This window comes from Colletes latitarsis, chromosome 9, assembly GCF_051014445.1.
Source record: "Colletes latitarsis isolate SP2378_abdomen chromosome 9, iyColLati1, whole genome shotgun sequence".
Taxonomy (NCBI): domain Eukaryota; kingdom Metazoa; phylum Arthropoda; class Insecta; order Hymenoptera; family Colletidae; genus Colletes; species Colletes latitarsis.
In genome coordinates, this window is record NC_135142.1 from 16,578,050 (window position 1) to 16,594,336 (window position 16,287).

The window sequence follows — 16,287 nt, forward strand, 5'->3', positions numbered from 1 at the left end:
TTTGCTTCTTCTAATATTCTTTATTTTCAATAATTATAAGTTCCATATTATTTTTGAATTTTACATTTACAAATAATTAAACTTTAATTAATCCAATTAGATTTTATAAATATATTCGTTATTTGCAAAATTTCTAATGTTTTATATGTATCTTAGAAAAAATTAAATTTTAGATAAAAAAATCATGATAAGAATGTACGATCAATAATAATGCATTCGTTGATGAATTGCACGATAGAACTAAAATTTCAATCAAAATTTCATTATAAACGTTGTTTCACATAAATTAATATATTTATTCAGATATTTAGTTGTTTCAATAATTACTATTTTCAAATAAAATAGTATTGAAATAATCTGTCGGAATATATGTTGAAGTAATCCTTTTTGTTATTTTCCATTGTTTCTTTTAGACTTTGCAGCCATTTTTTCAAAGTACAACCGCCATGAATTGAAGTAAACTCTCGTTGGAGCAGAATGAGGAGGCAGTTGATTAAATGCTACCATTTTTGTAAGACCTTATGGATTTCTTCTTCCTGATGCGCAAGAGGTCACGCTGCTTTTAAAAAGTATTCTACATCAGAGAAATCAGCGTTTTCACGATTTTTTGGCTTCGTTTGAAATTTCAGTTCTATCGTGCAATTCGTCAACGGATGCATTATTGTTGATTGTCATATTATGTAATTTAAAAACAATATATTAATGGTACACGAAAAAAATATTTAAAAAAGATAAATTTAAGAGGAGTTTTAAGTGTAACGCTCTGAAAAAATCAAATTTGTTTTTTCCTGTATTTTCTTGTAGCTAAGGGGTGGAAAATATCCGTCAACTTTCTCTGGAAGATAGATCAGCTGTAATTAGAGATGCTCATTTCTTATAAAAGAATCGATTCTTGAAACAATTTTCAATCGAAATTACTGGAATTGATTTGTTAAAGAATTAATTTGGTAAAACATTAATAACTTTAAAAATAGTAAATCTTGCTGGTGGTGGAATGATACTAAGCAGTGATTGTCGATCATAACATACTTTGCTTTTCAAAATAAGTGTTCTGCCAGATTGTTTGAGAAAAAACAAGCTCCAACAAAAATACCTTCTTTAACGCAAGCAGAACGAAATTTTTTTGAAATTCGAAAAGAACAAAAGAAACATGAAAAGTACACTTAATGGGAAGCTGAACAAACCGAGAATCGATTGTTGACTGAAAGAAATCGATTGGTGTCAGAATTAAATACTTAAAAATTTATGGAATTAATTACGAAATACTATACTTTGCATTTTGAGTTCTTTCTCTCCATCTATTCTGATTAGTAACTGTTTGTGTTAATAAATTAAATTACTTTTGCATTTACGAATAAAATTTATCATTTACTGCATAATCGGTTCCACGAACTATAGCTAAGAATCGTAAAATTTATTCTGTAAATACATAGATGTGTTTATGCGAAGGCGCATCGTTTACTTTCTTTTGTTACATACCGTGTATGAATCAAAAATATAATAATTGGTTGCAGAAGGAAGTGACTCTGCCTTTTAACAATGATTATAATTACAATGGCGCAGTCCTCAGCAATTTCAGCGGCCTTGATGTATGGTGGTGGGGGAAAGTCACTGAATGTTCTGGAGTAAAATATAATTGTCGCTCACTCTTACAATTAGTGATTAAAATAAACGTGACACGTGTATGTAATTATATACTTTTCCGGCGTCATCATCGATTTCGACGACCCTGAAACATGTATTGGAGGAAGTAAATAACTGAATATTAATTTGTAAAACACACTTATTAATAACCTAAGTTGTAATGTATACAGATATTGTCATAGGTGTAAAAAGCATGAAAAAGAAAATTAGAGATAATTGTAATTGTCATTTTAAATTAAAAATTGTCTATTCATCGTTACTGTCTTGAAAGTAGAATAAGACCAATTTGGAAACATATGAATTCGTGAACATTTCTTATTAAGAAATGGTCTGGTTTTCGTTCTTTTAATAATTATATCATAGAAATAAGGGCGTAGAATAATTATGTTTTGCTCTAGAATATTCAGTGATTGTAATTGTAATTGACCCCCGCAACCGAACACAATTTTTCCAGAACGATTTGAAATTTTTCTTTTTCGTCGAAAAATTTAGGCACTTTCTCGAATTTTTTTCTTGAAAATGCGTAGGATTTCGGGGGTATCTGTAATGACTAAAAATTATTGTAATTCACCCCCGCAATCGAAAATAATTTTTTCAGAACGATTAGAAATTTTTTAATTTGATTTTTTAATAACTTACTAACTTACTAACGAAACCTCAGTCAAGAAATTGATATTCTTGATTTTCGTCTTATTTTGGTCTCTAGAATCTTCCATTAAAATTTTTCCCATGGGTGGCCGAACATCCTGTATGTTACAGTTACTCTGCTTCTTGGTTACCTTAGAGTATCGAAACAGAGCACAATAGGACGTTGAAATACAAAAATTCTGAAATTGTTGTTTGAGTAGGCTAAATATATAAAGGTTCTAAATTTTTTGAACACTTTTATATTTCAAACTCTACTCCATGGTTTGTACGTAAAAAACTTAATCAACTTAAACGTAATTAACAGAATGCGTGCCAACCATTACCAGTTACTTTTCTATCTTTTTAAAATCAATCTTGCTCTCTGAAGTGATATGATTAATAATTTATCTACTAAAGATTTTTCTCGTCCCTATACGATACATGCATTTCTTTTTTAACCATATATAACTCCTCTACGATTATTTTTAAGTTTCTTAATTTTAGTTTCTGTAATTTTTGTATAGGGTACAGCATATAATTTTGTTTCTACATTTACACATAGTACATTAAATTGTCTTTTAATTGTTAGTATGTACAGTTAGTTAATATGCAACAATCTAATACTAATAATCCAGTATTAGATTGTACAGCTTAATAAATAAAAAAAAAAAATCTGAAGGAAAGTGGCCCTGTACGATCTTATCAAACAGAAGTTGAATACTTTAACACTCAAGAGCTTCTGGATAAAAAACGAAGCTTCAACCCTTATAGCGTTTTCATGAAAAATAAAAATCATAAGTAATCAACGGTAGAACACGTTAGCGCTTGAATTACACTAAACTGCACAGAAGAGAATGTATTAGGAGAAGTATTAAAATACATGGGGAAAGTGTATAATATGATTCATTTATACAAAACATTGCAAATACCTTTTGTATTGTATACTAAACGAGCTTTTCATAAACCATTCAGCCTATGGAAGGATTATAATACTAATGATTAATTCATTTCAGTATTTGTTCCTCTGCAAAACGTTTCGATTATTAAATGTACTAAATAAATATTAAAAATTACACAATATCAATATAAATTTTGTGATCATTGAGCAACAAAATAATATATTCTTCTGAAGATTTTACATTGTCATAAATAGGTCATTTTTTTATTTCTGAAAATTGTAATCAAATATAATTTATTAAATTTTAAATATTCAGTACTTCAAAGCCGATGCATCATATTTCCGGTGAAATGTTATTGCAACATTAGATGATGAGATAGCTAAGATTTGACCAAAATTATAACCATTTTTAAACGATATTTTGCAAGCCTTGTTTAACAATATCTTCAACGCTGTATAATTATTAATAATTAAAAGGCTGGTTATCTTGCAAATGCGTATGCAAATTATACGTGTACTAAATAAATTACCAGACGTTGCCTGCGATAAGAAAATTACAATTTGTATTCATACCGTCATACCTAATTAGCGTATATAGCTGTGTGCTTCACATTGTTCGTTCCAAGTATTTTTCCTTCAAAAATATTAAGAAAAGTATCGCGAATGTTAGATTCGACTTAAATCAAACGTACGTGTGTGATATGTATTCTCATTTCTATTTCAAAAAACTTATTATACTTCTGTGTAAATGATAGTTCTGGTTTTACCGCCGAAAGTCATATAAAATTGTCAGTGTAAAACACTTTCCAAATGGAAATCTAATCTAACATAAAGGATGCAACTGAATGACATAAAAATTCCTTATGAAAAAATAAGAAAAGAAAACGACTAAAAATTTAACCCTGTAATTTATTTACTTTGATGGCGAAGGGAACTTTTAGAAGAAACTATAGACGTTTAATTATGGCGTTATTTGGAATTCATGAGACAAATTACCTCGTAGTCAGTTTTACATAAATCTATATTCACGATATGAAATAAATTCATTCGTACGAATCGGTACCAAACAATAGAGCATTGACAGATAAAAATTGAACAATAAAAAAACGCGCGATGACGTTATTAATTTTTTCGCGTATAGCTCGATTTTCGTGAAAATACTACACACGGTCTCCAATAAACGAAAAACGTCTCTCTCTCTCTTCATATTTTCGTGACAGAGATCCTGCTGGAATCTGCGAAATTGAGCCAGTGTGGTCTTTCGGTTAAAGCTAAGCTTAACTGTGCGGCTTACGGGGTCGAGTTAAAATTGAACAAGATTAATCGGAGGCTTAATGTAACACCTTTCGAGATGCAGATCCCTTACTCGATGAGACACACGAATTCTGCGATTACAAACAGGACAGTTAGCTGATCTATAATATAAAATATTAACCCTTTGCAAATTGTCATTTTGGAACACAAACATTAAAACAATGCAGAAAATTAATGCATATCTAAAAATTACTTTACGCTTTATCTAACGTATACATTTTATAAATAAACATTTCGTATTAGGCATCAAGAAGGTTACTATGGACTCCTTTCTAGTTGATAACTGTGAGTAATAGGTACTTTGAGTAATATGAGAACGAGAGTATTTTTTTTATTGCACGAAGTTTTGGCTCGCTTCTATTAAACTCTCTTTAAGTATGACAGCATAGAGTAAGTAGGGTGCGTCGCAAATCAGTTCTTACGATCTTTCAGGCAGTTCCAACAGACCGACAAAGTTTAATCCGCAAGAACTTGCAAATTTTTAAAATAGCTAACTAAAATCTTCGTCAGAAAGGACATCTCATTTGACACTTTCAGATTGACGAAAATAAAATTTTGTTAGTAGAAAAAAAACAAAATTTGTTGGTTCAAGGGATTTTCGAAATTTTAAAAATAACAACATCAACAATTCATAGATATTTGAAAAACATGGAGCTTATAGCAATTTGTTTGCATAAAATCTTTCCTAAAACATTTAATGGAGATGACAAATGAATTCTATACAACAACCATCAACGAAAAAGGTAGCTGCCATGCGAAGAGGAATTACTAAAAGAAAGTCTCATACTAGATTTACATTCTCGTAAAATTTTTTTGTGCGTATGCTGTCATCATAAAAGTATTTTATGTCATATATTTTGAATTGTGACTAAGTAATGAAATTACTCCGTCTGATATACAGGGTGTTCGGCCACCCCTGGGGGAAATTTTATTCAGAGATTCTAGAGATCAAAATAAGACGAAAATCAAGAATATCTATTTCTCGATTGAGGCTTCGTTAAAAAGTTGTTAAAAAATTAAATCAAAAAATTTCAAATTGTTCTAAAAAAATTATTTTTGGTTGTAAGGGGCAATTACAATCATTTTTGGTAAATAAACATACCCCCAAAATCCTACGCAATTTCGAGAAAAAAATTCCTTACCGAAAATATAATGTCTGACCATGAATGAATGATTCCCCTGAAATTTCATGTGTTTCAAATCGTTCTGAAAAAATTATTTTCGGTTGCAGGGGTCGATTACAATCATTTTTGGCGAATACACATATCCCCGAAATCCTACATACTTTCGAGAAAAAAAATTCCTAATTGAAAATGTAATTTATCGCCAGAAATCAGTCCCTGTTTAATACGAATGTTTAAAACATCATAACTTCTGAACGGAATGGACGATTTTAATATTTCAAAAGGCAATCGACGCGTATTTTGGTGAAGAATATGTAGAAATTCTAAGAATATTCGAAAAGTTGTGCCTTAACCCTGTAAAGTTAGAAAACCCCCATAAACGTGGTCGAAATTTCAAACGACCATAACTCCTACAATAGTGAATGTATTTCATTGAAATCTAGTAGGGAAGTAGAGCTCATAGATACTTACAAAAAAGTAGTAGACAACTTTTCTGTAGAGTGTCAAACAAATTTATTAAAAATGAAAAACCAATTTTTAAGAAAAATCGACAGGGGGTAGGTGCCTAAATTTTTCGACGAAAAAAAAAATTTCAAATTATTCTAAAAAAATTACTTATAGCCAGGGGGATTAATTACTATCTTTTTTGGTGAATACACATACCTCCGAAATTCTACGCATTTTCGAGAAAAAAATTCTTTACTAACTTTTTACGAAGCCTCAATCAACAAATTGGTATTCTCGATTTTCGTCTTATTTTGGACTCTAGAATCTCCCATTAAAATTTTTCCCAGAGGTGGTCGTGTACTATGATCAACTAAATGAAGCTACCTAACCGTGGTGGCGCAATTTGTATACAAAATGGCGTTCTTGCAGGGGGCGTCTTTAGTGGCATGCGTCGTTGCCTGTTTTAGTCCAAATCGTTAATATCTCATTAAAACTCCTTTGAATCCTCGTTTGGAGGAGACGAACAAACTGAATACAGTACTCTTATAGTTAGAACGACGGTGATGGATATATAAAAACGACTATAAATTTATAATCGCTTGCATCTTATTTATTTATACAAAGTATTTGTACGTCTGAATTTCCTGCAAAATACATAACGTAACGCAGCCGCGGAAGTCGGAGCGAGGTATTAAGCGTTCATCTCACTCTCGTACGTTTGCTCGGACAACGCGGAAGCGCGAAATTCGAGACGAAACGTTACAAACATGACTAACCTCGATTCGAATAACAGAGGAACAGTGAATCTAACAGACGTTACTGACCTACGTACGCATCGATCTTTTGCGTTGGCGACAAAAGGAGTAGTCAACAACGTGGCCGTGATTTATTTACTTTGACTATGGCTGTGCGCTTGTTTAATCGAACTGCGCAAACAGAGAACTAATTTAACGGGATGTCATTGCACGCAACGTTGCATGAAACCCGTAATACCGCAATTATACATTCTCCATGGTCGAATTAACGATCTAATCGGCCGAGTCTTGGAAAATTCGATGGAGCTGATAAAAATTTATGTTTTTTTCGATGAATTACGGAACAGTCGGGGCAAAAGTTAATAAAAATGGATTATTTGTTCAACAATTTTTGTACCATTATTCTTATATCACTACCTTGTGTGCAGTTTTCGGAGGTTTGCAGAGGATATCTTTTGTCAAGATATAATTTCCTAATGGTTTTATGTATCGATGATTACCAATTTTTGTAGGTGTATGTACGACTATTATGTAGTGTACATGGTAATAATTCTATGCTAGTGAGGGTATTTGATATTATTGTGTCTGTTCCCTATTTCCATTGATTTGTTATTTCTTCTATGTGGGATACATTCTTTTCGTTATATTTGTTATCTGCTTGGAGTATTTGGAATTTGTATTTTAGTGGAATGTGTGTTTTTGTGTTTCTAAACTTTATCAATTGTTATTATTATTATCCAGTAGAAAATATAAATATAGTAAACAGTATAGTAATGTGCGAATAGACAGTTTCAAAAAAATTGTGTATTGAATTTTCTAAAGTATTTTTAAGTGGAGCTGGTGAGCTGGTTATACGACCTTGTTGCTGTTATACGGTCCTTTATGTAATATTTAAATGAAGATTATAATATATTTAGAATAAAGAAAACAAATGAGCAGCTAACGAAATGTTACGTATCGTAAAAATTGCGCCTTTTATAGAAGACTAAACGGATTTATTCATAAATATAAGATAAAATATCCTTCCTGGACAAAAGTTTGATACAAAAGGCTCTACAATCTATTGATTCCGTCGTAGATCGCGATTCGCGAACCGACGTGACGCAACAATGAATGGGTGTTAATAAAGAATCAACATCGTTTGCGGAGAAATATTATTTATCGAAATATGAATTGTATAAATATATAGGGTGTTCGACCATCCCTGGGAAAAATTTTAATAGGGGATTCTAGAGGTCAAAATAAGACGAAAATCAAGAATACCAATTTGTTGATGGAGGCTACGTTAAAAAGTTATTAACAATTAAATTCAAAAATTTCAAATTGTTCTGGAAAAATTATTTTCGGTTGCGGGGACCAATTATAACCATTTTTGGTTACTACACATACCCCCGAAATTCTACGAACTTTCGAGAAAAAAATTCCTTACCAAAAATCTAATTAGGTACCTAAATTTTTCGACGAAAAAAAAAAAATTTGAAATCGTTTTGGAAAAATTATTTTCGTTTACGGGGGTCAATTACAATCATTTTTGGTGAATAAATATACCCCCGAAAATTAATAACCTTTTAACGAAGCCTCCATCAACAAATTGGTAGTCTTGATTTTCATCTTATTTTAATCTCTAGAATCTCCCATTAAAATTTTTCCCAAGGGTGGCCGAACACCCTGTATAAGTATCAATTCTGTACGAAGTAAATCATTATAATAGAAAAATGTAACATTACAGATCAGAAAGTATTTTTAATCGTGTACAGTTATTTGTTCTTACAGCTGTTATACGTGTCTTTGAATAGACACAAGATACTTATAAATATAATTGTATATGAGTAGTATGAAAAATGCATATGTGGAATAGGATCTGAGTAAGTCATGAGTAATTGTGAACTATGATCTCATGAGTTACGAACTCTGTCGTCCTATTGAATTTAAAAATCGTCATTTTTACGAATGCACTATGGACTGATTCACAGTGATTGAATTAAATTAGGACAATTAAACATCTAATAATTTTTTAGTCCATTCGTCACGAATGATATTAACTTTGCCAAAAGTGAAAGATATGACAGAATGGGATTCCGATATCATCGTTTCATCCTTGCGTCCGTCGCAGCTTGAGCCCTTATTGCTGACGTAAATTGCTATTCCTGATGAAGGGAGTTTTACCTTTTTATTCGTCATCAGAGTCCTATATAGATAAACAAACAAATAATATCAAGCATTTAACCGAAGTGTATCATATAATGTAAGTTCAAAAATTCAAGTTTAGCTCTAAATTACATTTTAGAATTGTTAAGAAGCAATTCCTAGCAATCGAAATTTTCCAACGGCTAATACAACTAATACAACTCGTATTTGTTTCAAAAAAAATCAAAGAAAAGAAAAGGGTACAAGATTATAGTACTCGTAAAAATAGGCAATGATAGACAATATAGGTTGCTGATTAAATCTCAACGTAGATAATGAGACAAAAACAAATGATTACTTCGAATTGGGTTTTTGTTTCAACTGTTTACCAAATATGTTCTATGAGTTTCAATTTTATTAAATAAAGTTAAAGGGCCATTCTACCTTGTAGGCAAGAAAAAAAGATGTTTTTTGTGATTTTTTTTGCGGGCTATTAAAGAGCGATTAATTTCCGGTTTTGAGGATATATTTATTATATATTTAACTGTATTTACGAATTTTTGCAACGCATAATATATATTGATTATATTGTTTTTGTTGATCAACGAACAACAATTTTTACGAACGGCGCCCGACTGCGTAGGTGATATCTTGCGAACAAGTTATCCAAAAGTCAAAAACCAAAAATATTCTTAATATAGATAAGTTTGGTTATGTCGTGGACTAGGATCTTTTCAAAAAAACGAAAAATGGCAAAATGGCAGCTATTTTACGAAAAAATACTCAATATTTTCATATATTCGGTTGCTTTTTTGTTAGTAAAAGAAAAAGTATTGCATATATCGCCATTATCCTAGTTCATGCCATAAAGAGACCAGCTCTAAAGATACTGTATAAATTTAATGTTGATATCTTGTATAGTTTTCATGTTATCGTCTACGCAGTACCGTAAAATGTATTTTCGAGAAAAACTGCTTTAAAGTTTTACGTCCAGTTATACTTCATTAGTTTTTCGAATTTCAATTTAATATTTGGTAGATATATTTTCGAGACTACATTCTAAAAGAAAACGCAAGAAAAAATCGATTTTTTAAATCCCACAAACTAGAAAGGCCCCTTAAATCTTAATAAAGTTGAAGTTTCCATTAATTTCGATACATTCTCGAACGCAAGCAACAAATAATATTTGTGCATTTCTATAGGAATTTAAAAATATATTAGAGTATGTTATAAAATAAGAAGTAACTAACGAGTACTTTCAAGTAGCATTAACTTCCAAAGTGTCAAGATTGACTGTTTTTTACCTATTTTACTTGAATATTTTTTTGTCTATTTTTGGGAGTACTTCTAGTTACTATATTCTTTGAACACTTCTTTTTCATCGTCCTGTATAGTTTCGTGCAGTTACTCATGCAACGCGACACGAGTTTATTTTTCTTCCCGCGACAGCAACATGACTCTAGAAAAGTATGCAGAAAAGCATGTTTCCACAACATAATTGCGCCGATTTATCACGGGTGGCATGGTTTATTACATAAACGAAATTCCATTATAGCCTTTGCACAAAAACTATGTACTCACTTTGGTATTGAATCAGTTACGGAAGTGGCGTAATATAGATTTAATTGTTTCGATACGTTATCGAACACTGATAAGTCTACCATCTCTTCCTTTTTTCCAAGATTCATTATTGCGTAAACAGATCCATCATTGAAGGTATCCCTGAAAGACGAGAACCGATCACAACACGAATGTAACATAATTTTTCAGGGTCGATGATTCAGAATTGACTATCGTGAAATATTTATACCTTGATAATCGACCGTTTCGATTCCTTTCGATACAACTCAAGCAACAAATTAATGGTATTTGCTTCGTTACGATTTATTCGAAATCATCGTCTTACCTTGCAAACGATAAAACATTCTCGTTCAATAGCTTCGTGGTAAGGTTTCCATTTTGAACAATTGGTGATTTCTTTAGCTTCGAGACTGCCTTGTAGAAACTGTAATAAGAGTTACTGTCTCTCTTCTCTGCAGCCAGATTGACAGTTTTGTAATTCCCATTAACTGGAAGCCAGGTTTTCGAGTTTGTGGAAAATCCTGCAACATCGAAATTGTGGATTTGCAGTTTTAATCTCGTTGTGTTGCAAGCTATCATAATATTAACACATTACTGACGGGAAACGAATATTCTCGTTTTACGACAAATGTGTTTTTCTAGTAATTCCTCCGATAACAGAAGAAAAAAATTCTATTATGCACGTATAACTTCTGAAAATTTTAATAAATTATATTAATTACAAAAACACTTATCACATTTTTAGTATACACATGTTGAAGGAATTCTATGTTATTAAAATCATCCTATAGTAAAGTTTTAATAAAAATGCTCCGTCGTTAATGTGTTAATAGATATGAACGATTATATTAGAATTATAGTCGTAAATTTAAATAGTAATTTATAATTTGTCTTCTGCTAAAAAATGTTCATAATAACGTACACTTTAGTAAAAACTTAAATATATTTTTTCATTAATCCTGCTCGTTATTTCACATTACTACAGGAATTATGAACAAAATTTATAAAGATATATTCGTTTCTAGATCGTATTATACATTGTCAAATTGATAGGAAATTGCATTTTACATATATGCTTTTTCGAACTGACCTATTTATGTAATTAAGCTGAGCGGTATAACTGTGAGACACATTGTGTTAAAAATTTTTGATACATTTTACGCAGAACGATAAGTTTGAAATCAATTATTGCATTCAAAATTGCAAAAGCCACCGTACCATTAAGAGGACTACACAGTCAAAAAATAGTTACTTGCAGTTATTATTTTAATAATATTCTTATAATTTCTTCTTCACAGATACAGTAAAAAATTATAGATTTAACAAATGATTGACTCTAAGGAAATCTTCGATATTTTCATTTTTCAAGCTTATAAAATGGCCCTTAAATCAATCACGCGTAGCGTCATTTTAACGTGCATACATGCAACAAAAAAACTTCCCTTAGGTACAAATAAATATTGTGTAAAGAAAGTCTAGACTTGTATCTATTTCCTTCAAACTAATTATCAAAGAAGACTTTATTTTGGAGCTATTTAATTAGCCCATTAAAACTGGTATTTTATATGGTTTCCACATATTCCTGGCCACTTGTATTGCCACTTTTCTTTACCAATTTTTCATAGGCATGTATCAATAAATCTGTGTCTTAGGATGAAACATAATTTTCTTAACACAGTCTGACGATTTCCGGAACGAATATTCCTCAAGAATATTGCGTTTCAAGCGTTCGTATCGCAACCCCAGCCATTAAAATGTTCCAACACTATCCAAATCACGTTTGCCCTAATTGTGGATTTCCTTTGTTAGTTCACAGAGTACAAAGAACCCACTTTGCATGAGCAATGTTCGACACAACCACTATTCTCTCGTTGCGTCTCGCCTAATCTAAATATTCAAATGTTTCTGACAACCTTAGTGGCGAAATCCTGTCAAACGTTGAAAACTCACCGGCAGACACGGTGTTGTCCCATTGGAAGGGCGTCCTGGCAGGATCCCTGGAGTTGGTTTCGTAGCGTTCTTTGCCAGCGTTGCATCCCTGCGGGTCTTTTGTCTCCTCCCACGATATCCACGTGTCCTCCATGCCGATCTCTTCGCCGTTGTACGTCACGCTGATGCCTGGTAGTAAAAGCGTCATCAGGGTAACAGCGCGAGCTCGTTCTGGTCCGAATCGAGTTACCAACCTTGGTTTATCGTGATTTCCAGCCTGCATAAAGAATTTGCATGTTCGTTCGTCATACCGCAAAATTTTTCGATGAAAAAAAAAATTTCAAATCGTTTTGGAAAAAATATTTTTGGCTGCAGGGGTCAGTTACAATCATTTTTGGCCAATAGATATACTCCCGAAATCCTACGCGGTTTCGAGAAAAAAATTCCTTACCGAAAACATAATGTCTGATCATGAATGAATGATTCTCCTGAAATTTCATGTGTTTCAAATCGTTCTGAAAAAATTATTTCCGGTTGCAGGGGTCAGTTATAATTATTTTTGGTAAATAAACACACCCTCGAAATCCTTCGCACTTTCGAGAAAAAAATTCTTTCCCGAAAGTATACTGTGTAGCCGGAAATGTTTCTATAACTTTTCAACGAAGCCTCAATCAACAAATTGGTATTCTTGATTTTCGTCTTATTTTGGCCTCTAGAATCTCTCATTAAAATTTTTCGCAGGGGTAGCCGAACATCCTGTATACTCTTTTCTTGTTTGTTCTTTTTACTCTTGGTAATTTAATTTCGATGATTGCGGCGATTTCGAAGAATGCAAATTGGTCGAATCGTTGCATGTTTCAGGTGTTTTGCAGACACCAAAGGTCATTCGTGAATTACTGATTGTAAGCTCGCGTACATTCGCGTCATCATGATAGTCGACGAATGTAGAATAAAAACAAATTTACACTGTGAAACAATATGAATTATAACATGAAACTAACACTTATTTATTTATTTCATTATAAAGGAAACGTAACACATTGTATCCCATAGATTTGATCAAAATATTAGGAATTCAAATTTTCGTTTTATTAGTGTATCAGCCTCGTTTGAAAATGATCCTTGAACCAATTATTATTTAGTATTTTTTCCATTAATACCGTTTCAACTTTTCCGTAATATTGTTCACGAGTCTTTCTTAAACGCGGTTATCTTCAAAATTTGCTTCCTCAAACAATTTCATTTATTTTAATTTCATTTAGCTTTAGAAAATTTATGCTAAGGTAGTAATATAAAATGACTAAATGCAAAAAGGCGAGATAATAATGTCTCTTTCTGTACCTTAATTTGCAAGAAGGACGAGCAAAATATTATGACTTAATGGCGGTCTTTCTTAAATGCGTTTATCTTCAAAATTTGCTTCCTCAAGCAATTTCATTTATTTTAATTCCATTTAGCGTTAGAAAATGTATGGTAAGGTAGTAATATAAAATGACTAAATGCAAAAAGGCGAGATAATAATGTCTTTTTCTATATCTTAATTTGCAAGAGGGACGAGCAAAATATTATGATTTATTGGCGGTCTTTCTTAAATGCGTTTATCTTCAAAATTTGCTTCCTCAAGCAATTTCATTTATTTTAATTCCATTTAGCGTTAGAAAATGTATGGTAAGGTAGTAATATAAAATGACTAAATGCAAAAAGGCGAGATAATAATGTCTCTTTTTGTACCTTAATTTGCAAGAAGGACGAGAACAATATTGTGTGACTTATTGGTGGTAGCCAATATATCCATCGTTCGAAAGCTAGCGCGGTTTTCGAATTCGAAACTGGTCCGCTGATGGGCTGTTTCCTATCGAACGAGTTCAGCTTCGGAACAGTGCTTTTTGAAATTGAATTCTCTCTGCGCCGCAACGTCGAGCCCGACGCTTTCGCGACTAAACTACCGAGCGGGTAAATTTGTTTCTGTTGTTTGCACGCAGACGAAAGACGCGCGCCTTGAATTTCCATGATTTGTTTCCGGAATATCCGTCCCTTCTATACAGGGTGTCCCATTTATCGTGGTATAACTGGACAGTGGGGAATTCCGCACGGAAATGCAAAACGAAAACGTAGAATAAAATTTATTCCTACAATGCTTCGTTTTTGAGATAATTGTATTTATATTTGAATATTTGTCGAATACGATTTAGCTGGCGCATCTGTTCATTACTCACTGTATCTACGATAAATTGTCAAACCTGATTTTCTCGAAAACTAAGCTTCGTGGAAAGAAGTATTTATTCTTTCTTTACGACTAATTTTTTTCTATGGAACGAGTAATAGTTCACCCTGTATATAAACGGTAATAATAGGTACCATTTGTTAAAACAGTGCAGCATTTTTATCATTTTCATTAGTAGAATACTGAATACGTTTGAACTTATTCCTGCAAACAGGTGACAGCTGTTAATCACACTATGTTAAATCACATTATGCAATTCTTCCTGGAAGAAATTCTTTTTGTTGTCTGTAACCAACATTCAAATTTTCATAAAGAAGAAACACATACTCTCAAGTATCGGATAAAGCTATCGACAAAGTAGGAAAAGAAGCGAAGAATATCAATCGATAATGTGCGTAAGAAAGTAAATCAACACGTTATTTTCAGATACACGTTTGTAGTAATCGTGGCAATCAGACAAAAATGAATATCAATTCATTATACCAGTGTTTCCCAAAGTGGGTTCCGTGAAATAATTTTGGAGTTCCGCGAGACAAGTTGTGATATAACATTAAAATAAGATTAGCTGCAATATTTTCATATTATATTTTCATTAAGTATGGAATGCATCATTTATTCACCAACGAAATATTTTTTCCATTTCCTGATCAATTTTTTATAAAATACAGGGTGTTCAGCCACCCCTAGGAAAAATTTTAATGGGCGATTGTAGAGGTCAAAATAAGACGAAAAGCAAGAATACTAATTTGTTAAAAAGTTATTAACGTTTAAAGTTCCGCCCGTATTGAATTTTTTTCAAGAAAGTGGGTACGATTTCGGGGATAGGTCTATTCACCAAAAATTATTGTAATTGACTCCCGTAATCGAAAATAATTTTTCCAGAACGATTTCAAGTTTTTTAATTTTGTCGAAAAATTTCACACATTCTCGAATTTTTTTCTCAAAAGTGGATAGGATTTCGAGGGTATATCTAATGACCAAAAATGATTGTAATTGACCCCCGCATCCGAAAATTATTTTTTCAATACGACTTGAAATTTTATTTTTCGCCGAAAAATTTAGGCACCTACTCTCTGTCGATTTTTCTTAAAAATTTGTTTTTCATTTTTAATAAATTTGTTTGACACTCTACAGAAAAATTGTCTAATACTGTGTTGTAGCTACCCATGAACTCTACTTCCTCACAAAATTTCAATCCAATATATTCACTATTCTAGGAGTTATGGCCGTTTGAATATTGGACTAGTTTTAGGGGGTTTTTCTCACTTTACGGTGTCAAGGAACAACTTTTTCAATATTGATACAATTTCTACATATTCTTCGTCAAAATACGCGTTGTTTGCCTTTTGAAACATTAAAATCGTCCATTCCGTTCAGAAGTTATAATGTTTTAATCATTCGTATGAAACGAGGAACGATTTCTGGCCATAAATTACATTTTCGATTAGGAATTTTTTTCTCGAAAGTACGTAAGATTTCGGAGATATGTATATTCACCAAAAATGATTGTAATCGATCCCTGCAACCGAAAATAATTTTTCCAGATCGATTTGAAGCACATGAAATTTCAGGGGAATCATTCATTCATGGTTAGACATTATATTTTCGGTAAGGAAT

The 16,287-nt window shown here is 32.0% G+C and overlaps 2 protein-coding genes across 9 annotated transcripts in view; one reads left to right on the forward strand and one right to left on the reverse strand.

Moving 5' to 3' along the window:
• Positions 1-16,287, forward strand: part of LOC143345521 (dual specificity calcium/calmodulin-dependent 3',5'-cyclic nucleotide phosphodiesterase 1) — a 441,802-nt gene that overhangs the window by 344,782 nt on the left and 80,733 nt on the right. The gene's annotated exons all lie outside the window — the stretch shown is intronic.
• The window catches only part of LOC143345523 (alpha-glucosidase-like), a 123,076-nt gene continuing 115,310 nt past the window's right edge, over positions 8,522-16,287 (reverse strand). The window contains exons 6-9 of the mRNA XM_076772744.1: positions 12,468-12,723; positions 10,843-11,038; positions 10,518-10,658; positions 8,522-8,997 (exon numbers count right to left, since the gene is read on the reverse strand). Of these exons, the coding sequence (XP_076628859.1) occupies positions 8,805-8,997; positions 10,518-10,658; positions 10,843-11,038; positions 12,468-12,723 (786 nt within the window). The 3' untranslated portion in view covers positions 8,522-8,804. The remainder of the gene's footprint in view (positions 8,998-10,517; positions 10,659-10,842; positions 11,039-12,467; positions 12,724-16,287) is intronic.